The 25,561-nt window shown below is 53.0% G+C and overlaps 10 protein-coding genes across 10 annotated transcripts; 4 read left to right on the top strand and 6 right to left on the bottom strand.

Annotated features, from left to right (window-relative positions):
- Positions 1-1,014: 1,014 nt before the first annotated feature.
- On the bottom strand, positions 1,015-2,626 carry V2A60_005658 (uncharacterized protein; the record flags this gene model as incomplete). Its single annotated transcript, XM_083256966.1, has 2 exons — positions 1,015-1,255; positions 1,368-2,626. The coding sequence occupies 2 exons, from the start codon at positions 2,624-2,626 to the stop codon at positions 1,015-1,017; spliced, it is 1,500 nt and encodes a 499-aa protein (XP_083113092.1).
- Positions 2,627-4,385: 1,759 nt separating this feature from the next.
- On the top strand, positions 4,386-6,538 carry V2A60_005659 (uncharacterized protein; the record flags this gene model as incomplete). Its single annotated transcript, XM_083256967.1, has 4 exons — positions 4,386-4,834; positions 4,898-5,144; positions 5,241-5,318; positions 6,512-6,538. 4 exons carry the CDS (start codon positions 4,386-4,388, stop codon positions 6,536-6,538), a joined length of 801 nt encoding a protein of 266 aa, XP_083113093.1.
- A 219-nt stretch (positions 6,539-6,757) lies between these two features.
- V2A60_005660 (uncharacterized protein) lies at positions 6,758-8,181 on the bottom strand (the record flags this gene model as incomplete). The annotated part of the gene is made up of 2 exons (XM_083256968.1): positions 6,758-6,871; positions 6,937-8,181. 2 exons carry the CDS (start codon positions 8,179-8,181, stop codon positions 6,758-6,760), a joined length of 1,359 nt encoding a protein of 452 aa, XP_083113094.1.
- An 851-nt stretch (positions 8,182-9,032) lies between these two features.
- On the top strand, positions 9,033-10,779 carry V2A60_005661 (uncharacterized protein; the record flags this gene model as incomplete). Its single annotated transcript, XM_083256969.1, has 2 exons — positions 9,033-10,194; positions 10,346-10,779. The coding sequence occupies 2 exons, from the start codon at positions 9,033-9,035 to the stop codon at positions 10,777-10,779; spliced, it is 1,596 nt and encodes a 531-aa protein (XP_083113095.1).
- Positions 10,780-11,295: 516 nt separating this feature from the next.
- Positions 11,296-13,485, bottom strand: V2A60_005662 (phospholipase C/P1 nuclease domain-containing protein; the record flags this gene model as incomplete). The annotated part of the gene is made up of 4 exons (XM_083256970.1): positions 11,296-11,910; positions 11,961-12,148; positions 12,459-13,294; positions 13,355-13,485. 4 exons carry the CDS (start codon positions 13,483-13,485, stop codon positions 11,296-11,298), a joined length of 1,770 nt encoding a protein of 589 aa, XP_083113096.1.
- A 1,263-nt stretch (positions 13,486-14,748) lies between these two features.
- On the bottom strand, positions 14,749-16,283 carry V2A60_005663 (MFS transporter; the record flags this gene model as incomplete). Its single annotated transcript, XM_083256971.1, has 2 exons — positions 14,749-16,125; positions 16,185-16,283. The coding sequence occupies 2 exons, from the start codon at positions 16,281-16,283 to the stop codon at positions 14,749-14,751; spliced, it is 1,476 nt and encodes a 491-aa protein (XP_083113097.1).
- Positions 16,284-16,825: 542 nt separating this feature from the next.
- Positions 16,826-19,005, bottom strand: V2A60_005664 (uncharacterized protein; the record flags this gene model as incomplete). The annotated part of the gene is made up of 4 exons (XM_083256972.1): positions 16,826-17,158; positions 17,229-17,526; positions 17,596-18,016; positions 18,429-19,005. 4 exons carry the CDS (start codon positions 19,003-19,005, stop codon positions 16,826-16,828), a joined length of 1,629 nt encoding a protein of 542 aa, XP_083113098.1.
- A 538-nt stretch (positions 19,006-19,543) lies between these two features.
- Positions 19,544-20,041, bottom strand: V2A60_005665 (uncharacterized protein; the record flags this gene model as incomplete). Its single annotated transcript, XM_083256973.1, has 2 exons — positions 19,544-19,929; positions 19,984-20,041. The coding sequence occupies 2 exons, from the start codon at positions 20,039-20,041 to the stop codon at positions 19,544-19,546; spliced, it is 444 nt and encodes a 147-aa protein (XP_083113099.1).
- A 1,173-nt stretch (positions 20,042-21,214) lies between these two features.
- On the top strand, positions 21,215-22,213 carry V2A60_005666 (uncharacterized protein; the record flags this gene model as incomplete). Its single annotated transcript, XM_083256974.1, has 5 exons — positions 21,215-21,269; positions 21,328-21,450; positions 21,508-21,570; positions 21,875-22,078; positions 22,143-22,213. 5 exons carry the CDS (start codon positions 21,215-21,217, stop codon positions 22,211-22,213), a joined length of 516 nt encoding a protein of 171 aa, XP_083113100.1.
- A 1,757-nt stretch (positions 22,214-23,970) lies between these two features.
- V2A60_005667 (uncharacterized protein) lies at positions 23,971-25,463 on the top strand (the record flags this gene model as incomplete). The annotated part of the gene is made up of 4 exons (XM_083256975.1): positions 23,971-24,058; positions 24,148-24,537; positions 24,589-25,292; positions 25,347-25,463. The coding sequence occupies 4 exons, from the start codon at positions 23,971-23,973 to the stop codon at positions 25,461-25,463; spliced, it is 1,299 nt and encodes a 432-aa protein (XP_083113101.1).
- Between the last annotated feature and the right edge of the window lie 98 nt (positions 25,464-25,561).

Genomic DNA, 25,561 nt, shown 5'->3' on the forward strand with positions numbered 1-25,561 from the left:
TTATCTGAACCCTTGTTCGTTCAAACCCCAGGGTCCCCCCCGCCAAAGACTTCCCCAGTCAGAGAGAGGCCGGGGTACGAGCTTCATGACAAGACAAACTCAAAAGAAACCCCCCACCACACATCCGTACTAAAGATGGACCAAAAAAAAGGCTGCCCACCTGATCACTTTTTGGCCCCCCTCCTCTCTCTCCCCCCACCCAACACGTTAATTCCGAATCTGGGGCAACATTCGTCCATCGTTACCACTAGTCTTGGCCGCGGAGGCGGGGGAAGGGGGAGAGAACGAAACCCGGTCGCATGCGAAAGAAGCATAGGGAAGGGGAGAGGGAGAGGGGAACAAGTGTGAGACGGGTCATGTGGATGTTTTGCTGTTGGTGCAACCTTCTTCGGTAGCTTATTATTGCCGTCTTGGTGCTGACCATTTCCGGAGGCGCGCGAGTGCGTCTTGTCCAAAGGTTGAGCGGATCATGTATAGCGTCGCACTGTGTGTGGATTGCTGATGGTTTATTAGCTGTGAGAGTTGCTACTTTAGTATAGGGATGTGCGCGAGCTTTTGATAGGTGGCATTTGCGAGCTTGTACGCTGGGTGGGCTGTGTGTTGATGGAAGAATGGCAGTACTTTGAGATGTGCTATGATTATACATGAAAGCTTCTTTAGTACATTACCAATTAAGTGGTGGTTGCGTTACGAGACCCGGAGAATAAGAAAGAGAGGGAAAGAAAGACTGCGCGGAATTAAAGTAGAAGCAATAAAAGAAACTGAATAGCAGAGTATCCTTCAATATGCCAAAGTATGGAGAGAATGACAAGCCCAAGTCTGCAGATGATGTATGGCAGGCGGCCAGGCAGCTGGTTTCCGCGCCAACAAGTACATTATGGCAACCAAAGGCAAGTACAATGTCATCTTGATTAACGAAACTGCATCTATCAAACAATGAAATCAGGAAAAAAAAAACAGATGGAAAAATCAACAAAAGAGCTTCTCATGTCATCGAACCTCAAGCAAAGAGTTCTAGATGACATAGTTTTGATAAGAGAGTGCAATTAGCAACTCGGCCAGCTGCTGCATATGCTCCAGCTTGTCGACGCGGAACGACCCGTACGGCTGCATGCGAAGAAAGCAGTCCGGCCGGAGGAGCGCCTTCCGATACACCGGCCTGTCGACCGAATTCATAATGTAATTGATGTACTCTCCGGTGTACGTGGCGATGGTGACAAAGATCTCGCGCTGGTCCTGCGAAAGAAGCAGTCGCCTTTTTATTTTTTTATTACCAAGAGCGTCAGTACGATATGACACATGTAACACGAATGGAAGAGTCAAGGCCAGGCGGGGAGGAAGAGAAAAATCAAAAGATACACACGTACCGATACTCTCCTTTCTCGTCCGCCTCCTGGCCCAAAAGCGTGGGAACTTCAGCGATCCACGCGGCCATCTGAGCCGCTTCCTGTATGAGAACCTTCTGACGCCACGCTTCTTTTTCGTTTGCACGGGATGCGCGTTTCACCTCGAGGATGACGGTGATGTTGCGCGTGTCCCGCGGCCCGGCAGAGTTATGGTAGGGCTGCGCGGGCACGCTCGACACGGCCTCCTTCGCCGGGGCGCCGCTGTTGCCGCTGCTGCCACTGTTTGAGGGCCCCGCCGGGATCGGACGGGTCCTGGTGGGAAGAGCGGTACTGGGAGTCAAACTTGAGGTGCCGCGCGCGCCTGCGTTTCCCCTCTTGTCGCCGCCGCGGCCATTGCCGCGGGCGGTGGACTTTCTCGGCGAGTGTAGCGCGCCGCTACCCGATACAGTCTTCTTGCCGGCTGGTGTACCGAGCCGGGGAGCATCCTTGGCGAAGTCGGCAAGATCTGTGGCCGCGCCCTCGACCCTGAACACGCCGTCCACGGCGGCCGTGTAAGCCTTTTTCCCCCGGTTCAGGACGCGAAACGCCGAGCGGCAGGGCCACCAGTCGCCGTGGACGTCTTTGGCGGGCGTGGCCCGGACCAGCGCGTTCAGGAACAGGACCAGTGCAAAGTTGACGATCTCTTCGTCTTCCACCTCGAGTTTCTTGGCAAGCGCATCGACCGAGACGACCGAAATGGCGGACGTAAAGGCTGATTCGGCCGTCGAGGCGACGGATCCGGAAGAGCCAGCTTCCTCGTCCCCTGCCCTCCTGCCAGTAGCGGTGGAAGAGGACGCTTCTGGCGTGTACCTGAGACGACCGAGGGGCAAGTCGACCGGCTTGAAGTCGCCCCGCAAGCTGTCGGTGCATCGGCGCTGATAGAGCTGCACCAACCCGAAAAGGCCCTCGGATCTCGCCGCGCTGTCAAAGGAGCTTTCATATTCTGCCCAGAGAGCAGACCCCTTCAAGAGGGCTTTGGCCTTTGCCAGGGCATCGCGGCTGATGCGGAGGCGAAGGTCTCTCCGAAGTTGAAGGCGCGTGTCGAGCGGCAGGTATAGCGTCTTCAGCATGTAGAACTGGGCAAGTGTGACCTTTGAGCCGGACTTTGGACTGACGCTTTTAAGCGAGGATTTGGTAAGGCCGTTGATTTGAATGTCCTCTTTCCATGCCTTCGCAGTGGACGGAAGGGTCTCTTCTGCCTCTTCAGGACTGTGTGCAGCATTCTGGTTGGTAGGCGACATTCCTCGAGAAATGAAGAGGGAATTGATCAAGGCGATGAAGTAGTAGCAAGTTTGGTTGAGTCTGTCGAAACAAACTTTTCCAGACTGCAGTACAGCCGGTATTTATGCCTCATCGAGTCGAGACTTGAAGCAAGGACGGACCCGGTTCAAATGTCTAATCCAAGCTGTGAGCGCATTTGAGCGCCGCCGCCGTAAGACGAAAGGGTACACAATCACACGGCTCGGCGAGACCAAGTCTGCAGATGATCTCGGGGTGAAGCCTTTGCAAGACTGTGGCGTTGCAAATTGCACCGCGAGTTCGACGGAGAGAAGCCTCTCTTCTTTCCCATCACCGCCGGCGTGCCGTGATGGTACGAAACATTGAAACCAAAAAAGTTTGATGCGTCTCAGTGTGTACACATATTGACGAGACTGACACAGTCATACTCCATGTTCTCGGCTTGGAACACGTTGAAATAAATGACGGGAGCGTATGGTAGAAACTGCTGCGTGATCACTATTCCCAAGACGTACCCCGTAGAGGTCGGTCAATTGAGCCACGCGCTTTCCGTAGGGCTGTCGCACTTTGCTCTTGCTGCTGGCAACTCGGGGCCATATGACTGAGTAGGTCGTTGTATGAATTGGAGAGTGAAAAGATTGAGTTGGCGTCGTCGATGTTTGTATTACTGCAACTGCCGAACGAGTCACTCTTGCCAATGTGTGAGAGTGAAGACGCCGGAACTGCGTGTCACACGAAGTGGGTGTTGGAAGGCAAAGCAGCCACCATGACATCCAACTACCGGTTGAGAATACCCCGGTTGAAGATAAAACTCTTGTTTTCCTACTATCTAAGAAACCTTTAGTGTAGAGAATATGCAACGTGTAGAGAATGGATAAGAAATAATACAAACAATGTTAAAAAATCTTACAATTATCCGTAGCTTAAAACCGAGGAATAATTCATGACTCTTTATTATACATCATTTATAAACAACTAATATAGTTACGTGCCATGTAAGCTGCATTGCCCTAACACGTGTGCTTGAGGGAAACTGAGTGTGTGGCACTTGTCCACTTCATCTGGCTACTGCCACTTATTACTCTGAAATACAGAGTACATCACGCGTGTACAGGGACCCTTGGAGGATTCAATCAGTACGCGCCGAGTGTAAAAAGTTCCCGGTGGCGCTGCGACCTGCTCAAAATGCCGCCCTGGCCGCCGAGTTCAAGGGATCAGACGACGTTACCTGGGCATTCCGTATATATTAGTTACCTGGGAGCGAAATACTAAACGCGCGACAGGAGCACAAACGGATCGCCTCGATATGCTTTCAATGGAGCGTGATCGGCCTGATGGGTGTGGGGCTCCCTCCATCCACTGTGGTACCCAAACGTGTTTGATGTCACGTTCAAGGTAGGCCTCAATAGTGTAGAGATACGGAACAACAGGATACAATTACTGATACTGTTCCTTGAGGTATTACAAAGGGAAAAGATACCTATTTATAGGTGCAGACCCCAGCCAAATTGATGTACCTCTGACCCACCACGTGATAAATCTGGGTAACAGGCCAGGTCACAACAACGCGGCTGACGCAGTACAGAGTATCGTGGGTTCAAACGGAATGACAAGCCTCCCTCAAGAGAAGCACCATCTCGAATCACTTAAAAGACCGGCGCAACCACCATCAACTCCGACAAACCGACAACATGATCAACTGCGCTATTCTTGCTTCACTATTCTTCACCTACCGCAAAACCCTGTGCGGCTTATTGCAACATGAGTTCCGCAGGCCAGTACGTTTTCCGAGTGGACTTGTTTAAGCAAGCAGTAGTTCCAGCTCTGCGCGATAGGAAGCCCTTTGTCTCTCAGGATGTGCTCAAGAAGCTCAAGGTCACTTTGAAGCATCTCGATCTGACGACCGGAGACATTGACTGCGTCAAGGGCTCGGCCAGGCTGGTGCCCATGCCCGCCGCCGTTGTCCAGCAGTCTCCTGATGGCGGACTCTTTGAGCGCATGGACGACGACGGCCTCGAATTCCATGCGCGCGGCGACGATAAGTCGGATGACGGAATGTCGGATGACGAATGGTCGGATGGCGAAACGACGGATGACGAGAGAAATTGTCCCGATACGAGGTTTTACCAGGCCTTGAAACTGCACACAATCGCGTCCACCTATAAGACTGTGTGGCATTTCCCGGACCAAGTCAAGTGGCGGATGCGCTGGTGAGTAGATACCCCTGCCGCATGAAACGCATCTTTCGCTAACCAGCCGCCGAAAACCAAAAGTCACGACCCTTCCTACCTGCAGGGCCTGAACAAGGAAGGTAGCATCTGCTACGAGATTCAAACCGTCTCGGAGCCTTTTGGGGTAGACGGCGCACTAGACACAAGCAGGCCTTGCGTCGTGGGGTACCAAGTTGAGATGACCCGTCCTTTGGAAGGCCAGCTTCTTACGAGTGAACTCAATGCCCTGATTGTCCTCGCCACCAAGTACGACGGATATCCAGCATATTCCCAGTGCGACGAATTTGTCGTAAGTAATCGCCACCGAGGATTTGTGGGAAAAAAAAAATCAAATCTGCGAGTCCCGAATGTATTTTATACTATGCTAATGCCTGTCGAATCCTAGATTACTGTCATAACCGGATGCGACCGCCAGGTGCGCGTTGCCCAGAGTCGCGTAAATATGGCACGCAAGACGTTCGATGTGAGCCTATCTAGGATCTTGGATTTCGAAAGTCGGATCAAGAATAATTGGGAGGATTGGATTATTTTGTTGGGATGGTTAGCAGCCTCGGTGACGCCACGGGCTTGCTGGGGCTAGATAAGAAGGATTGCGTTGTAGTTGGTAGAGTGCCCGCTCAACAAATTTTGATTAGTCTCTAGATGATTCAGGATGCCAGCAGTAGATAGAGTTTTGATTTTTGTGTTTGGAAAACTTCGTTATAGAATGGACTGCTCGCAGATAGGTTCAAGTCACTCCTGGCCTTGATGATATTCTGTCGTGACTCTCTGTGAATGCGTAATGCGATCCGTGTGTTCGTGTTTGTATTTGTGTTAGTATATTTTCGATGCTGGGAAAGAGTTTTGAGTTGCTGCTCTAATTCCTTCTCGAGCTGCTGACACGTAGACCACCCGAGGTTGGACAACTTGAGCAGGACAGCTTCGTAACGTAGCTGCGAGGCGGGCCACACGATAGGCAAGTTGGGTCAAGGGGACGTGGCCGTACCTAGGAGCTCAATCATTGATTTGTGAGCCAACGAATCTTGTGACAAGTAGGGCTATGTTGGGCCAACTTTCAATTTCGCCGCCATGTCAGGTAGCGAGACTTGGCCGAGCGTGCTTGTATTCAATGCCCGAGCCAAAATGTCTCAAACCAAAGCACAGAGTACTCGGACCGCCGGGCATCGTAGCCTGCAGATGATCCTGCACATGAGTCTGAATAGAGTTTGGTATCTCTGTCGGCACCACTTGATGCGGCGCAAGGTCGCCACAACAGTCGACTTTGGGGGCGACCGGTTTCTGCATCGTGTCTGCACAAGGACGCAAGGAAGGCGCAGCCAGAGTGATGAACGATGAAAGCTAGTGAGTAAACAGTACCTGATGCATGCAATGGCAAGCCGAAAAGCTACAGAACGGGCGACAGTATATGAATACAATATGGTGCCCCTTCTGCCAACTCTTCAGAGGCAGAATAGCATCACCGGTTGCCCAAGCGTCAGTACGAACCTGCATCCTGGTGACACTCTATTACCAGAAAGAAAGGCCTACCTGGTCTAAGACTGTCATCCAGTTTGACACAGGAAAACGATGCAATACTCCAGAGCTCGTGTTACGTGCATGTTGTGCAGATCGTAAAATGGACATGGTCAGGGTGTCAAAGCTAACCGCAGCCTTCAGGGTGTCACAGGTTCGGGCAAGCCGTGATTGTGTCTTTGATTTTTGCTTTTTCTTCCTTTTTGTTGGTAAATTTGCTTTTTATGTCTGTGTTAGGCGCTGTTTGTCATTGTGCTTGTCTCGCTTAGAAGCCAACTGGAATGGATAGAGGCCAAACACCACGTAGAGAGGCTGCAAATGAAATGGCCGGTTGTGGATAAATTATGATTAAGTTGTCATTAGCAAATAGTGTAGCTTTTCTTTGCATTCTCAATCGAATGGGACCCGTTCTAGTAGCTCGAGTGCACCCTCTCTTCCGACTGTGATGCCGACATCGCCAATGGTCTTGGTCCTGAACCCTGCCTCGCAGTAGCAAAAGTAATACTGGCAAAAGTTAGCGTCATTTTTGCTCGAAAGAGACGGGAAAAAAAAGGTTCATGCCAGCATACGTTCCATTTTCGCTTAAAAATGTCCACCTCGGCGTCCGTCATGCGAGGATGCTCCTTGCGTAGCGCCGGAGCAATTCTTCCGTCAAAATTGGCGAGAAATTTGTGCCGCCAGCACTGCAGCGTTTTGATGTAGTGACCTCCAAACGACAGGACCTCTTCCACCACCAGCGTACCTTTGGAGCCCGCATTGATACTCGAAACCAGGCCGCTGACCGTCGGAAGGTGACCCCCTGGAAAGATGTATTTCTGAATAAAGTCTTCGCCCTTGATGTACGCATCGTACCGCGCCTCGGGGATGGTGATGCACTGGAAGTAACCTACGCCGTCATCTTTCAGGTAGCGGTTCATGCATGCAAAATACGTATCTAAGAAATTGCGGCCGACATGCTCAATCATTTCTATGCTGACAATCTTGTCAAACTTGACATGTAGCGATTCGACCTCGCGGTAGTCACCGAGAAAGACTTGGATTCGCTCCGAGAGCTTCGCATCCGCGACCCTGCTCTCGACCAGCCGTTTCTGCGCCAGGCTCGGCGTCACGGTAGTGACTCGGCAACCCGTCGTCCCGGCCGCGAGGATTGCGAAGCTGCCCCAGCCGCTGCCCACCTCCAGGACGTGGTCCGTGGGCTTGATGCGCGCCGACGAAATGGCGTATTGCAGCTTGCGCATCTGCGCCTCCTCCAGCGTCTCGTCCTCGGAACGGGGGTCGGTGGTGGGCAGCCACAGCGCGGCCGAGTACGTCATGTCCGGGCTCAGAAAGGCCGAGAACATGTCGTTGCCCAGCGAGTAGTGCGCGATCGCGTTGAGCTTAGCGGCCGAGATGTTATTGGCGCGCTTAAAGACGGCGCGCGTGACGGCGCTGAAGAGGCCAACCACACGCCAGCTGGCGAGGACGCCTCTCTTGGAGGCGTTTTGCACAAAAAACTCGAAAACGGCCGTGAGGTCCGGCGTCGAAATCTCTCGCAGCATGTAGCTCTGGGAGAAGCCAATGTCACCAAACAAGAGCGCCCGCACCCAGAAGAAGTCGTCGTGGACTACCAGGATGGCCGGGGCCTGGGAATGGTGCGCTTTCGCATTGCCAACGACGGCAATCTCGGAGCCGCACGAGTCTCGAATGCACATGAGCCCTGAAGAAAACGCGGCGAGCTTGCTCAGAACGAGGCTTTGGGCTGCCCGCCGGAGGAACCTCCGGAGGGTCAGGCTCCAGCCACGGAGACGGCCCACCAGGCTGGAAGTCAGAGCCATGCCAAGTACAGTAGTGTTGGAAGAGAAAAGGAAAAAGAAAGAGGTGTAGTAGGGCCGCGTGAGTGATATGGGTTGCCACGATCCTTACTCATCGCCCGCCAACGTCCCTTTTAACCTCCCTGCGAGGTCACAGCAGGGGCCGAACCTGTGATTCGGGTGTGCGCATTGAACCCACAGGCATGACAACAAGACCTGGCTTGCATCACCTGCCAGTCAGTGTGTCATATTTCGACGCGTGTCTGGCCCGATTTACACAAAAAATGGCTCCTAGACACCTGTGAGTTCGAGTTCGGGCGCCTAGCGTGGCCAGCCTGCCTCGCACAACGCATCTCGAACACGCAGTCGTGCCGTGGGGTGAAGGTCGCTCAGACACGCAATCCGGCCAACTATACGATTGCTGTCGAAAGATTCCGATATGGAATCGGAGGGGGAAAGTGATTTATGACCGCCAACGCATGCATGTCTCAGGTCTGGGACGACAGGTCAAGCTACACTGCATGCCAACACAGGACTACGAGCGACAGGATTGGGCAAACGCTGTCGAGAAGAGAGCCGTTATGTCCATTGTGGGTTGCACGGGATGGCCATGTTTTGTTGTTCGGCGCCGTTGGAACTTACTCGGCGACGTGGAGGGAGGAGCTAGCGGTGGCTTCGTGGCTAAGGCTTGACGTGTGAGCCCATTATGTGACGGGGGAGAGGGGTAAGAGGAGATAAGGCGTACGTTGGGCTGGAGAAAGAAATAGCGCATGGCCGATATAATAGTTAAAATATATAGGAATAAGAAGAAGGGTCTACAGCCGTGCCCCCGCCAGCTCCAAAACCGAAACGAACCAACCTGCTCGGGAACGGAGATGGCTATCGTGGCACTCGTCTTCGTGGCCGGCGCCCTGGCGTATTACGCGCTCCGCGCTGCATCGAACCTTTTCCGCCGAGCTGGAAAAGCACACGAACCTCTAGCCCAGGATGGCCTGCCCGTATACCCTCACCTGGAACCCTTTTGGGGCCTCGACCTGTCCCTGGCCATGTGGCGAGATTATACCCGAGGCCGTCTCGCCGAGGGCATGCGTCTGCGACATGCACGCTGCGGTGCGACCTTCAAGACGCGTGCGCTCTTTGGCGCCGAGTGCATCTACACCATCGACCCCGACAACATCCGGGACGTCACCACTTTCCAGTTCTCGCGCTTCCAAAAGTCGGCGTGGGTCGACGAGGCGTCCAAGCACATCGGCCACGGCGTGCTCATGAACGAGGGCGCGGCCTGGCGCCGGTCCCGCGCGCTCCTCAAGCCCATCTTTGCCAGGACGACGCTCGACGAGCTGGCCCTGGTCGAGCCGCACGTCCAGAGGCTCGCGGCCGTGATCCGCGCGCGCCGGGGGCAGACGGTCGACTTTTTGGAGCTGGCCACGCGCTTCTCCCTCGACGTGGTGACCGAGTTTCTCTTTGACGGCTCCGTCGACAGCCTCGCGGCGGGTGCGGGTGCGGGGGCGGCGACGCCGGGAGCAAGCACCGATGAGGGCAGCGAGTTCTTGGACATGGTCAAGGCCTTTGAGCCCGCCTGCGGCCTCTTCATCGCCGTCGGCGCCCTCGCCTGGCTCAAGCTGGCCCCGTCCTACCGGACGCTCCTGGCCGTCGTCGGCGGCATGAAGGCCTTTTTCAAGCGGCGCCTGGACCTGCTCCGCCAGAAGCAGCGGCACATGTACGCGTACGGCGGCGGCGGCGGCGGCGGCGGTGCAGATGACGAACAACAACAACGCCGCAAGAGCAGTACCTCGCTCTTCCGCATGTTGGAACAGGAGGGCCTCTCGGTGGATGACATGCAGGCGGAGCTGCAAAACATTTTCTTCGCCAGCTTCGACACGACAACAGCCCTGCTCGCCAACCTGGTGCACGTCCTCGCTCGGCGGCCGGACATTCAGGCAAAGTTGCGAGACGAGATGGCGCCTCTCCGGGGTACACGGCCTACAAAGCAAGACATTTCCGCCATGCCGTATCTGCGTGGTGTGTTATACGAAGGTACGTTCCTAACTAGTCAACCCCCCTCCCCCTCCTTTTCCTCTCCCCCTGTCAAGCTCCCGTTCGTTTCCTTTTGCCCGCCCTCCACGACCCCCCACGGCCCGCTCCCGCCGCTAATACGAGATTGTCCCTTTGGGGGCAACGAAAACAGGACTCCGCCTCTACACGCCCGTCGCCTCGCACTCGCGACAAGCCGCCGTCGACACCACGCTGCCCCGGGGCGGCGGCCCGGACGGCCAGTCGCCCGTGGCCGTGCGCGCGGGCACGTCGGTGGTCTGGAGCGTCTACGCGCTGAACCGCAGCCCGGCGCACTACGGCGACGACTGGGCCGCGTTTCGCCCGGAGCGCTGGGCCGGCGTGCGCGGGGGTGGTGCCGCCTCCTCGGCGGCGCCGCACTTTATGCCCTTTGGGTCCGGCCCGCGGTCGTGCATCGGCCAGCAGATGGCCCAGACGGAGATTTCGTATGTGCTGGTGCGGCTGCTGCAGGCGTTTGGGACGCTAGCGAGCAGGGATGAGCGCCCGTTCCGCGAGGCCGAGGCCGTCTCCTTTTATAACGCGCACGGGACGCTGGTAGAAATGATCTGATCGGTACTCCCAACAAAGTCTCAAGAACAAAGATGCGGTGGAAAACGGAAGCTGATAAATTGATCGGCGTGTAATGGAGCCAATGTAGTTGCTAGTTAATGAAGTAATGAATAAACTAAATCAATTAAACTCATAATGAGCTGAGCCACAACCGCTAATATCAGGCAAGCCAGGAAGAAGAAGAAGAAGAAGAATTCCATGGCTACCTACTCGAGCACTAGGTAGCGTAGTATGATTGCAGCATGTTTCGAAAATTTGAAAACTCGTTAGGGCAATTTGAATTGTATCAAGATACGGACGTAATTTAAGAGCCCCAAAAATATCTGGCTTCGCTTACCGCCAATGCCTCGCATGACAATAACTGCAACGCAGCCTGCCGCTGTCCTCTGTGAAATAGCAATCGGACCGGGCATTACCTGCCGCTACAGCATTTCTTGGTGGTGTTCAGAGCAGAGGCTGCCTATATCTGCCGCGCTGCCTGGTCGACTGCCTCTGGATACTCGGCGCGGACCCTGTTCAGGGTCTGGGTTTGGGTTGAAACGTCCTCGAGAGCGCCTGGCTGGTTGCATTGCATTTCTTGAGCAGTTCCAAAGAAAATGGCGTCGTCAAGGGCGAGTACTCGAGTGTGCCCATGGTGAGGATTGTGCTGATATTCTCCGAGACGGCCGTCGTCAAAATATCAGATAAGCCCTCGTTGTTCGTAATGTCTAGCGCAGCCTCGGCGATGGCGGGAAGACCTATAATCCAAGGAGCATCTGGGCACGCACTTGAAAGGGTGGTTTTGATGCGCATATTGGCAAGTGTGATGAGATCCCGGACATCGTAATAATCTCCCATCGCAATCATCTGGGTATGAGCTAGGATGGTCCCGAAGACGGGGTCTCGGGCCTTGAGACTGCTGATTATATCGGATATAGAGGGCAAAGCAACTTCGGCTCTCGTTCCATCGGCCGTGGCAGTTAAATTACCCTCCGCTATCGACATCTCGTCCGTTTCTGTACTGTTCGCTGGCTGTGGCTTTTCATCGTGGATATTGGTGGCATCGTAGTCATTTGTGTATAAAAATCGTATGAATCTTCGCACCAATTCAGGAGTAAATGCATCCATGACTAAAGTGCTGTTTACAGACCCCTAAAGACTATATCAACCACTGAGATGTACTGAATCGGCTGGTTACTTACCTCGAAGTCTGAGTTGACGATAGCTCGAATCACGGACGACTGAGAACAGACAACCACCTTGTGGACTTTGAAAACTTCCCCGTTGCAGATAAAGACCAAGTCGGAATACTCACCGGAGAGCATCATCCGTGCACCCAAAGCACCTGTGGACTGATGCCCAACGCTGCCGGTGGCTGCTGCTGACATTTCTGCAAAGTGAGTCGGCAGAGATTGTGACAGTTTACGCCAGAAGTGTGCTTTAACAGAGATGCCGAAAAATGAATATGATTGAGATCCTCGAGTGGCTGTTGAAAGTGAGGAATGAAAAGTCATCGAGCCTCCAGGCAGCTAGTAACTATAGCACACGCCAGGCGTTTGCAGCCAGAGAAGCAAAAGCTGCAAACGGGCCAGGGTCACATTACTTTAACACGCTCCAATAAATTTATATTCATCTATCATAAACAAACTATGCACGAGAGCTTTCAGACTTTTAGTGACTATGCGTGCAGCACGACTCACCCATAGCCTCCCTAGCGAGCTTCGCGCGGCTCAATGGACGACCAGCAGGCAGCAGGTCGCGGCCAGACAAATCAGGCAGTGGAGCGTCAACGCTGCGCTTGGCAATCTTTGTACTGTAAATGTTGTTCAGCCAGTTCCCTAGACGGTAGCCGCCCTTGGCAATCTGCAACTCGACCGTGCCAATGACCGAGTTGTAGTAGTCCGGGTAGAGGTCGCCCTGCTGGAGGGCCGCCGCGCCGTCGGGCATGACCACCGAGCACACGTAGGCGTTGGCGTCCGACGCCCACCTGGTGGCGGATGCGATGGGGTCTGCGATGCTATCGCCGGCGATCCAGCCGGCGGCCTGGCCCTTGAGCGCGCCAGACTCGATCTCGGCGACGAGGGCGCCGGCCCACGACTGCGCATCCGTCAGCTTGGAGCCGCCGACCTTTTTCTGTGGAATGTACGTGTCCCAGTCGGCGTGCAGGTTGTCGGGGTAGCCGTCAAAGGTGACCTTGATGTCGTTGCCGCCCACCTCGTACGCCTCGTCGTGCAGGGGCTGGGTGACGTCGCCGAGGAAGTGGACGAGGAACTTGAGCGCCTCGTCGACGTGGGCCTGGCTCAGGCGGCCGTCGCTGACACGCTGCGTGTAGTTGGCAATCGCGGAGATGGAGCAGCCCTTGCTGCCACAGTCGCGCTCATAGTCGACGTTGCAGGAAGACGGCGGGTTGTCTTCAGCATCGATGAAGTGCAGGGGAGCGGACCATTTGCCGGCCGAGGTGGAGCGGTACTGGTCAGCCCAAGACGCGATGCTAGCGAGATACGAGTCAGAGTCGTCTCCGAGGACCTCTTTAGCCCTGCGGAGCTGTCAGTATTTGCTTCTTTGCCCTTCTCTTATAACGGGCGCGAATGCTCACCAAGAAGCGGTGTCGTTGGTCAGGTAGTTCTGGGCAATGTAAGCAACAGTGGCATGGCCCAAGACACCCCAAGCCTGAGCGCCCTGCAAGGCGGTCGCCAGGATGACCACAGTTCGGTAAAATGACACCATGGTGGTGTGGGTAAAGACGCAGGAATGAACTGGCTGTATCGGGTCTGCAGATCGAGATAGCGTCTTGGCACAATCTCAAAAGCAAAGCGTCAAGATGGGACAACCTTGATGGGCAAGTCTTACTTATAAAAGAATTGGGAGCCTCCCGCACCGCGTACAGACCGAGCTGAACAAACTAACATGTGGCATCCAGGGCGATAGGACGAGCACTACCAGCCACCAACCAGTTGCCGTGCTAAGCGGCCGCAAGCCCATCGATGCACATCGCTGCGCGGTGGACGCTACCCTTTTGAGCAGGTCGTCAAGAGATCCGCAATGCATTATGGCGGCGATTTGGCACAAGGGTGGTGCCCCGTGTGGAGTTGGTGCTGACAGCACACGGTCGTCCTGGCGCTGATGATAGGATAGCGCGGCCAGCTCCGCCAATGAAGACCCTCCAATGGGCGCCTTCAAGGAGTCTCGAACTGCATGATTAGCCGGACGCTTGCGACGGGTCGACTCTCGGTCAACACTTTGGGAGAAATGGTTCGGCGATGCGGCCTCTGCAGAGGATGGGTCTGCTGGCTGGACGAGGACGCGGAAACTTCTCGATGGACGGCTCTAGGCACCTCGGCCATCTTTAAACAAAAGAGTGGCCAGACCGTGTTTCTCCATAAATTGAGAAAGTTCAAAGCCAATGTATGTGTCTGCCTCCAGTCCGGTAGTTAACGAGGTTGCTCGAGTAGGGGCTTCAACCACAGCACCCATGAACAAGAGGCGACATTGGCATTTAGCTTGTCGCATCCGACTAGAAGGGGTATGAAATCTCTCTGCCAGCCAAACTCCATCTAGGAATACGATGCTCTTGCCCGCCGCCCCGTGACGACTCTGCCCAGTGGGAGATTAGACGCGATATGCACTATTGCTGAGTGATAGGGTAAGTAAGGAGGCTGTAGTCTGCCGGCACCAGAGTGAAGCGACTACCTCCGCCTCCACCGAACGCATTTTTGACCTGCGAACCATGGTCAGCTCGCAATATGCAAAAAAAAACATTAATAAAAATAGAGCAATAATTACAAGTCATCGTGATATTAATTCGCCGCCCATTGCTGGAGCGCTGTAACTAATGCTCCTGCAATGGGATGTTCAGCGTGGTTTGCACGGCTATCGCGAGAAGCGCTGAAGGTAGCAGTGATGGGTATATATTTACGCTCTTTCTGAAGTGTAAGCACTCGCGAAACTCTCACTGCACGCCCCTTCTATAAGCGTAAGATGTAGAAGCAGTTACTTGTGCTTCCCAATCGCCCTCATTTTTGCGCCAAAAACCCACAGAACGATTGGTGCAGGGGCCGCAAGAACCAAGAAGGCAAACCCCAAGACGCTGTTGCCCCAGCCATAGCCCAGGTCAAGGTACAGTGAAGGCGCAAAGAGGGGAAAGGCAAAACCCGTGATGCTGCGCAGAAATTGGGAAGCTGCAGAAGCAGATGCAACGTGACCAAGATAGGCCTCGGTGACGTAGGCTTGCATCGCTTGTGTATTGAGGATGATGCCACAGCCAAAGATGGCGATGCCGATATCAGGCGCAATCCAGTGCACGTGGTACTGGGCCGTCCACCCATAGATGAAAATGCCGACGAGAACAAGAATGGCACCGGGAACCATTAGGGGGACGCGATATTCCGGGGCAGTCTTGGTTCCACCGGCGCGTTTCTTCAGATATGCCCAGATTTTGTCCATGAACCTGCTTCCCACTTGCGCAGCGACCGTGTATCCGATCACAAGCGCGATATAATGCAAGCCACTCGCGAGCTTACTTTGGTTATAGCGGTCGATCCACAGGGTAGCAAAGGTTGCAAGGACAATGTATAAAAGGCCAAAGTTGTATGCGAGCAGCACGCCCATGAGTTGAATGGTAGGATGTGTAAATAGTAAACGGAATGGGCGCGTCAAGGATACCGCCAGCCTCGCGCTGAGCTTCTCATGGCTTTCGCTTGTGTAGTATTCTTGGCCAGTCTGCGATCTTAGCTTCTTTGCCTTCCGCTCTAGCAAAATCACTTTGAAGGTTTCGGGTAGCAGGAAGAACCCGGTGATGACGAGAAGCCCATCATAAATAGACAAGATATAAAAGATCCACCGCCAGCCAATTGTCTGGGTCACCGCGCCACCGATGATTGGCCCGAGTGCAGGTCCCAGAAGAGGCAGGAAAGTCGAGATGGCAAAAGACTTGCCACGCTGCTCGGGTCTCCAGATGTCGGCCAGTACAGGGCCAGTGACTGCAAACTCGGCACTGGCGCCAATGCCCGACATGACGCGACAGAGAATCAGAATCCCGGGGGATTTGCTGAACCCGGCAGCCGTGTTCCACGCAATGTAGTAACAGGCGCAAATGAGCCATACCGGTCTTCTGCCAAACACCTCGGTGCACGGAGCTAGTACCATCGGTCCGAAAGCGAAAGCAAGAACATATATAGAGAGGAAGATTTGTGCGTTTTTCTCGTCGGTGTTGAAGTCGTGTGCAATGTCTTGGAGCGCCGGTGCGAGCATCGCGCCAGACATGAGCGTAACAAGACCGCCGAAAGAGAGAAGAATCGTGATTGCCCATTTCTGAGGCTGCTTCCAGTTGTACGGGTGATCAGGGTCATCATCGCCATCCCAGGTGACCTGCAGTGATCAGATTAGCATGTTGACGTGTTGGTTCTGCCGGGCTTACAGTGACTGACCAACAAAGGATTAGCTTGCGGTTCGCTCGTCTTTTCATGAGCAACTGCCCGGTCGGCTTCCGTGGCAGGACTGCCAACACCTCGTTCCGTATCTGCCATCAGGATGTGAAATTCCGGAACGTTGATTGCAGCTAAGTGTCTTGGTCGCCTGCTACACGGATGACAATTGCGGTGAACTGCCACGTTTGGAGGGGTAGTGGCCAGTGAGGAGAAAGGGACATTTATAGAAGAGAGAGAAATGAACTAGAAAAGAGAAAAACGGAGAAGAAACAATCGCATAATGCAATAGCCTTGTGCTACTGGAACTGAACAACTCGGAGAAGGTGAGGATTGGAGCTCGGTCACAGTGCTACCCACCTTTCGCACTGTGACCGTCACCAGTTTCGGACCGGCGTGCACAGTGGGAAGTCACTTCGGATTCCGAGACTGGCTGCGAGCGACGCGCCTGACTGTAGGCAGCCATTCTTGCTACCGAGCTCCGGGCTGAATTACAAGGAAGGAGACGCAAGGACATTCATCAATTATCGAATTACCTAACTAGATAGTCTCGGCTGGAAGGTTTTGCACCGAGATGCAGAAAGACAATCCTTGCGCGCCCTGTATGCGATGGTCCGAGGACCCCCCCTCCCTCTTATTATTGCTTAGCAGTCGGCAGCCCGCAGCCAGTCAAAGGTATCCATGAGCTCAAAATTAAAGTCTGGCTGATCGCCCAAATCCCAGGCTGGGAAGGCCGGCATGACAGCCTCCGGACTCGTATTAAGGCACTGATCAAGCACCTGCTGGATAATGGCCTTGCAGTTGGCACAAAGCTTTGCGTTCGGCATTGAGGGTCGAACCCAGTCAAAAAAACCGACGAGCAGGCTCAGTTGCTGAATGACAGTGGCCCGGCTGATATTGGGGTCCTTGCTGTGCTCGCCCGCACCCAAAACCTCTTGGCACAGAATCCCGGCTGCAGGTGCTCCAAACGAAAGCATCTGCCGCATTGTGTCAGATGAGAGGGATTAAAAAAAACCACTATACTGCTTTAGGGATACTCCTACTTACAATCCATTCGAAGCTTCGCTGTAAAATGGTGCCCGTGAATTGGTCTTTGTGTATCCAAAGGTGGAGGGCCAAATTCGCCAGGGCAAGGCTGGTCTCCAGCAAGTTATCTCGGATAGCATACCTGCAACGTATCAAGAGCCTATCGATGAAGAATAAGTTTTGGAGGTGTTCAAGATGCGTAAGAATCTTCATATAGAGGGCATGCGTGTCCGTGTTGGGTACTTCGAGGTCTCGAGAATCATATCTGAGGCTGGTGGGGAACTCGGCTACTAGGCTGTATTCTCGATCTTTGAGATCCCTTCAAATCATGTTAGCCAGAGACCGAGCCGAAATCTAGTAAATCGAACCCGTTCGTAAATTCACGTACATGAGGTACTCGAGACTTGGATCGCGGCCGTTGCTCATGGTCACTTCAATCACTTCGTCTCGAATCAACGCCATCATGGTGCGGGCTCTCGCCACAGTCGCTGGGTAGAGACCGCCGTCTGTATTCCATCCCCGTTCGTCCAGAGAATTGATTGCGTTGTTGAGAGTAGTGGAGCCGGCAATGAGATCTTCGTCACGAAGATCAAGAGGCAATGGCGCTGTGTAGTAGTGATGGCTGATGAGGGGCGGATTTCCGGTGAGCATAACTCCAATTTTATCAGATACAAAAGTAGCTGCCGCCATTCGTCGATTGTTTTCAGACCACGCCGTTGGAACATACGGAGTACTGAGATCCTGGGTATGCAGGCCGAGGTAGATCATGTAGTTCACGTTTGCGCCGTGAGCCTCCCAGACTGGCATTCCTAATCATGCACATGTGAATAACAGCGCGGGGTCGGGCAGCTAAACTGCGGTTCTCACCTAGTTCTCCGTCCACCATAGATACGAGAACTGACCTTCGACGGTATAGGTCCGCCAATAAGTCACTCTCCTCTGTAAAATGGCGCGCGAGACGGATACAACTGTCGACATGGAATTTTGCCGTGTGGCCGGACGTGTTGTTTTCTGAGCGAACCAGTTTCCTAGGTATCAAAGCATCTAAAATGTCCGAGATGCTCTCCATATGAGTCCAGAGTAGCCCAATGGATTCCCATCTCGTGTTCGGGCCGGAAAAGCAATTCAACCATGATTCCCAGTCTGCATGAGGGCCGCGCATTGGTCTTGTCGTGTTGCTGGATATTATTTCGGCAACGCACTCCAAAGTTTCTTGCTCACTCCGCGACGGCGACTCAGCAAGAACAGTCTGTAACCACCGCACGATTCGATGTGCTGCGAGGTGCAGCCAGCCTTTAGCCTGAAACTCGCCCTCGATGTACACCATTTGCGCGTCCCGCTGGTTGGGGAGTGCTCGTAGAACTGCCATGCAAGTCTCACGGACCGGGCCCGGCAGCTCGCTAAAAACGACCCGCCGATTAGGTTCGGGGTGAATGGTTGGTGAAACATGACCGTAGAGGTTGCTGTGCATGGTCCCTAACAAATTTGGCTGTGTCTCTTCCAGCGCGGACGTATATCCGAGGCGAATATTTGGGCGTTGCCGCTTAGCTGGGCGGGGTGGTAGAGCCACTGACGGCGCATCACTAGGCGATGGTAGCAGAGATTCGCTGACCTTGACCTTTCGCGTGGCATTGGCCGAGTAGAAGCACTCGTTTCCCCTATTCTTTGCGCGGCAGCGAGAGCAAGCCGGGCGAGCGTGGTCGCACGCCACCTTGCGTGCGCGACAGGGATCGCAGGCTGCCTGGCTTCCATTTGGCCGAAGCTGCTGCGCTACTCTGGGTCCCTGCGAAAGTGGCATAGTTTCTAGATGAGAGAGAGACGGGTCGCAGTTGTGCTTTGATGCCGCGCAGCGTCCGCAGCTGCGTTACTGTTGGCGGGTCGTTGCAATGATAGAGGGAAGCTTTCAACCATGTCGCCCGGTGGGGTCGCACTTAGGACGACGGCCGCTCAAAATTCCAGACGAGGCCGAGACACTAAAATGCTAACAGCATCGAGAAATACAAAAGAGGGCAAAGTTGCCAAGGGTGGGATAGTCTGTCTCTATTTTTTTTTTATTTCGCCAGGAAAAGCTTTTAAAAAAATTAAAGTGTAGGTTTGCTTCAAACGCTCATGTAATAGAGAAGAAGCAAGGAATAGTCAGGGTTAGAAGACTTCATATACTGAAGAGAAGATGTAGCTAATATGAAGCCTTATATTCATAAATCAAAATAAGATGGTAAAAGTTCCCTTTTGCTAGTGTGGCTTATCAGTAGCAGCCGACCGAAACTGTACTTTCAGTTACAGAGCACATTTGGTGACGCGATCGCAAAAGGACCGACTGATGCTATATCATTGATTTAATCAACAACGTAATGGGTAGCGGCATCAGCATCAGAGCGCTTATCCACAACATAGTGAGTGGCGGCATCGGCGTCAGAACGCTTATCCACGACATAATGAGTGGCAGCATCAGCATCAGAGCGCTTGTCAACGACGTAATGAGTAGCAGCGTCAGCGTCAGAACGCTTGTCAACGACATAATGAGTAGCAGCGTCGGCGTCAGAGCGCTTATCAACGACATAATGAGTGGCAGCATCAGCATCAGAGCGCTTGTCAACGACGTAATGAGTAGCAGCGTCGGCGTCAGAACGCTTATCCACGACGTAGTGCGTAGCAGCGTCAGCATCAGAACGCTTGTCAACGACGTAGTGGGTGGCGGCATCAGCATCAGAGCGCATGAACACTTCCTTCAGATTAGAGCCAATTGTATTGATACCGACGGTTTATGTTCACTCACCAGGCTTGGCAATAGCAGTGGCAAAAATGCCGAACACGAAGGTAGATCGGAAATACATGTTGAAAGAAAAGCTTGTAGCTAATTGAACTTGTGAATAAAGAGTTCTAGTCCTAGTGTTGGTATGCTGCAAGTATGGTGTAAATGGCAGGACACCTTGAGGCTGTTAGTTAATCGATTGACTATATAGTATTGAATCATCTTAGTAATGGCTACTATCTTACTCGTTTTTCTAGCATTCGTTATCAAGTCACATCTTACAACAGTGAGTAGAATGTAAAATGACTGGCGAATGGTCATCAAATGCTGTATTCAGGAACAGTCATCTAGCTTCACAAAGCAAGTCTACAGATGTCAGTCCTGTAAGCTACACATGACTTCTCAGATTTCCTCTTTTGGTGGCCAACCAATCGCATTACAGTCCATCAAGATCGGTGCATTAGATCAAATATCTTCGCAGCCTCTACTTTCGCCAGCAAGCGTATGCATGGTCACGCCAGGGTCTTCACACTGCTGCCCTGTCATATGTGACCAGCTACTTCCCCACAATGACACTATCAGTCGCTCCCTTTACGTAGACTGTTTTGCTTGGTGTGTAAAAACTATCGGAAGCTTCAACCCGGCTGTTTACGACACTAGAAGAAGTCTCAACACGAATGTGACCATAGTCAGTGTGGTACAGCCTGTCATATTCCCACAGATACAGCATAGAGTGACGGCAGGCTGCCCCCCCTCTTACCTTGCAGATACGATGCTCTTCGACAGCGACAATACCGAATAAGAAGAATATGGACAATTTCAGATGACTATCTAATTGCAGAAACAAAGATGTAGTAATATTATCTGCAGGAAATATTCTACTGCTCTGGCCTGACTCAGCTGCTTAAGTGGCATCGGCTGAGGTACCAGGCACCGCAACGTCTTGGAGAGACGTCTTCAATAACTTTATACAAACACATACTTGGGTCGAAATCCCTATTCAACGGTTTAATAACTTCTATTTGGCGACAAGACCCGATCAAATAGCTCCATGAGCTCAGGAGACGCAGGGACGCGGGCTTCAACGCCGACGATCACTGAAGAGCAGGACTGGGGCGCAAAAGACTCCGATGGTCTATTAAAGTCAGAAGAGAAATTAAACAAAGAGGAATCTCGAAGATCCTTATATCAGAAAAACATCTCTGTCAGACTCCATCTGGTGCTCTTCAGCTTCTATGTTTTGACTTTGCTTGTCATGGGAGTTGTACTCGGCAGAACCTTGAGAAGCGCGAAAAAGCCGTTCTTGTATTGTAAGTTAGATCGAAACCGAACTTGAGCGATTCGTCTTCTAACCGAAGAATGTTCCAGCACCTGCCAATGACGCTGTTGAGTACTACATTGGTGAGTTCTCGGACGGCAACGACCCACACGGGAAGTATGTTGGCGAGCCCCGACCCTCGCTCGAGAAAGCCTGGGGAGATTTATTAGGTCGTGAGTGAAATTCCAGAAACACACTCCACGGGAAACTGGCGCTGAGAGAATCTTCAGCCATGAACATCCGACTATCACTGAAAGATGTTCAAGCGTTCGGTCGCGAAGCGACAGCCGTCGGTATGTCAGACGGCAGTGGCTACCTTGGCACGTTAAATGTGTATCATGAACTACACTGCGTGGTATGCATAAGAGTGTTCCTCTATAAATACTCTCATGTTAACAATCTTCGCTTTTTTTTGGCAGAGATGGCTTCATAAATACGTCTACCAAGATGTATACTGGCCGGGATTGAACGATGAGCAACGAAGAAAGAATAGGGTGCACAGCAGTAAGTTTCGAAGCAGGGAAAAATAAAGCATCTCAATCGCGAGCTTGTCAAAATGAAGTTGGCGCAAAAATTTGCTGATTGAATTTGTGCTAGACCATTGCCTCAGCACCCTAAAAAGTTTCGCCATGTATCATGGCGATGTCGGCCTCGTCATCTACAGCTGGCAGAAAGACTTGCTGAAGCCCGGGGCAAACGGCACTGGCCATACCTGCGTCAATTGGGACAAACTTGCAGAATGGACCAAGGAGCGAACTGTCAACATGTACCAGCCTGGGCTTATTATTCATCCACAGCTTGGTGAGTCCGCAAATTGAAGATGGCCATCGCGCGGCGCATGCTCGGCCCGCTCACACCTTTTTAGGACCGGCTTACACCGAGGAAGAGAATGATGGAGAAGATGTTAATGGAGCACTGCATGAGCATCAAGGCTAGAAAGACCGCCGCAGGTGGGACGCGGCCGGCATTGTGGCAAGGCTGGGGCCGAGACCCGGGACGCGGAGCCTCGGGCATTTGGACCCTGGGCAAGCCATCCATGCTAGGGAATGATATAATCAACGGATCTTTTCCAGTAATATACTTTGAAGGCGCCGAGTTATTGACACTCTACATCCTCGCAAGAATTACAATGTTCCAGGGACGAGCAAATTGAAGAGGCACATGGGAACGAACTAGGTTGGTAGCACCACATTGGGCGTATTTGAGCTCCCAGGTGGTACCTTTCCTTCTAGTCCAGGCCAGTTCTGAAAGGTTGCATCGTTGGGTTGCACGTTGCACGGCAGTCATGCGATGACAGACAACGCATACGAAGTAAGCCTTTCTAGGGTCGCAGTGCAGTCTCGTCCCCACCTACCTTGTGCACAACGGCTGCTTCAGACCCTCAAACCTGGACAAACGTCGACTGCAGATGGACAAAATATTTAGTAGCAGGAGATGGGAAAGCTGGGGGGGAGGGGTGGGGGCCGTGGCCACCGGGGAGCACGGAAACTTGCTGGATGAACAGTCTTGATCCAGGACCGCGTGTCGCTGCCGGTAGTTGGGGGTAATTCTTCGCCTCCCGATACTCACCGAGAAAAGAAAGCTCTTTTTGCTCAATTTGATTGGCTACCAATAATTCTCTTTTCTGTCGATCGTGAAGACCGCCAGTGCCCCCTACGCATGGTTGTCACACGATACTGCGTCATTGTGTATCACGACGTCAATGACGTGACAAGGACTTTGACGAGCACGCCACAGCCTCAGTTACGTTGTGTACGATATTCTTTCTCCCGAGATGCACCCATTGGTGCACTCGCATACACCATGCTGCCAAGCTCTGACGAACAGCGAGGTGCTTTCCTCACCCATGTTGAGGCTCGGAGAGGAACCACGGCCCCGGTCCCAGCTGTCACAGACCTGCTGCCTTTGGGTTATCTGTGTCTCGTCCCGGGGCTACACTGCTGGGGCTGAAAAAATTGCCGACAGAAGAGTCTCAAAGAACCCAACCGTCCCCGGAGGTGCCTCTCCTTGCCAACCACGCCCGCTGTCGCTAGGGCTTATCTTCCGGCGTGGCTTTTAAACCATCTGATCGTGACGCCTCTATCAGAATGCCGAGACATCTTCTGCGCGATGACCTAGGAAGAACGTGGCCCGCTTCGACCTAGGTCCGCGGGGTTTATTCACATACCCAGCAGACGCTCATCGTGTTGCAAGTCTCGTAAATAATCCGAGTGCCGCCTGGGGCAAAAAAATGATGGAAGCGGCGTCGGCCTCAGCGGAGAGCGCCACAGCATCCGGGATTATGCGCAGCGTGCCCACAACTATTCTTTGGTGCTTTTTTTTGCTTAACCTTCGGCTCACAAGTCCTTGAGCGAGGATCCTTTCCCCAGTTTCTGTCTAACCGGTAGCCAAGAGCGCCCGACCCGAAAGGATGCATATCAGCCCACGACCGGGTGGCTCCAGATGCTATCTAAGTGGCCAACCTCACTTCGTCCAGCCAGCCTCAACTGGCACTGCGGGGCTCATGCCAATCGTCGAAAAAAGAAAGGGTCCATTCGATTATCACACGTAGGTCCCCGTAGTCGGCTAGGCAGTTTCGAGAATAAGAACATGGTATTGCTTGTTGACCATGCACACTTTAGGTCTGGCTCGGTACTAACAAAGTCATTGCCTCACATACTGTGTCAGTAGATCCATCGCCGCGTTATGTCATTATGCACAGCGCAGAAATCACTGATGCGGCGGCCAAACTTGAGGAGCAACGACGACGAAACCGATTGGCCCAGCGAAGACGGCGAGAAAGTAAGCCCACGCCCTTGTCAGCGAATCAGTACCAATGTATCTATGCACTGCTGTAAAACACGCAAGGTCTAAACAAGGATTCTCTACAGGGCAGAAAAATCGAGCTGCGAGCATCAACTCCATCAGCAACGACGCGCTGTCCACAATATCGTCTGAAGCTCAAGATCAGCAATCTGAAAAGGCTTGGGAATTCGCAGTTGAAAGCGCATTCTTTGATCCCTCACTAGAAGAGCAGGATGAACTTACAGATCAATGTCTGCAAGGCACCCCTCCGCTTAGCTCTGATGTACACCATACTACAGAGCAAGCGGAAACCGGAGACTCTGTCGCTCTGCCGGACAGACCAGAACCAATGGCCAAGAGCCTTTTGGACCGACAACTCGTTTCTATCGACATTTCTGGCGATTCCACGAACCTAGAAAGCAGTTCACCTAGCCCGCTGCGCCAGATTTTAATGACCCTCCAGAAGGGGGACAAGGGTACGTAGATTACCACTACTATGCACGTACGTCAAGGCTGATCGGTCCCAGAATTATCCCAGGATTCATACAGTCGGCTACTCGCCATGTTTTCACAGACACAGCAGTCACAAAATCACCGGTATGAAGGTCTAGGCTGCAAACCTCAGCAGCCGATCAACACTTCCGACTTCATGCAACTGAGCAATGATACGCCTGTGTGCATCAGCTCTGCCAGCGGTTCATCAGCAACAACAGGCAGCGGAAGTTTCTCCTGGCCGCGGTCCGAGTCTCGTCCACTAACAGCCAGCCGCAGTGCGGATTCCGCTGCACCGAATGTTTCGCTCGAACGTATCCGGGAGTTTGTGGAGGATGCCGGCTTCGAGAGTCTCGAAGCCATGATGACTGCCTACTACAGCACCAATCTCGGTGCAAGGGCCAATTCCCGGCCAGCGCAGGCCGTCGGCCGTTCACGGCGACTGCGCGGTTTTCTCTCGGCCATCCATCGCAGCCATGTGGAATGGGGCGAGCAGGAGCGCAACGCGTACAGGGAAGAAATCGTTCGTGCCGCAGAAGGCATCTACGCCGATGAATTATTAAACATGGCTCGTGGTGCTACAGAGACCAGTAAAAGTATATTGCCGTCCATTGCTGGCTCGTCGAAGCCTACAGCAGAAACCAGCAGGGTGTACATTGCCCATCGCATCCAAAACCTCATCGCGGATCAGGAAATCCAAGATTTCATGCGCAAAGATAGAAAAGACCTACAAGATACAGTAAGTGTCGTCTTTGATCTGCGGCACTTGCGATGGATGGCTAACAGAGCACAGGTGGCGGATACGTGGTCTCTTATTATGCAGCTCATTCACAACACGGGACAATCGCCACAACAAAAGGCCTCAAACGCCTGTATCATATTATACCTGCTTACATCGCCAGCAATTTGAACCAATTCAAGGAAAAAATGAAGCTTCTGCAAATAGACCAGTTGGCTACCTGGTTCAGTCCGTCGAACAAAAGTACGCTTGCTTGCAGTAAGAGAACA

This window comes from Cordyceps javanica, chromosome 3 (genome assembly GCF_051103115.1).
Source record: "Cordyceps javanica chromosome 3, complete sequence".
NCBI classification, from domain to species: domain Eukaryota; kingdom Fungi; phylum Ascomycota; class Sordariomycetes; order Hypocreales; family Cordycipitaceae; genus Cordyceps; species Cordyceps javanica.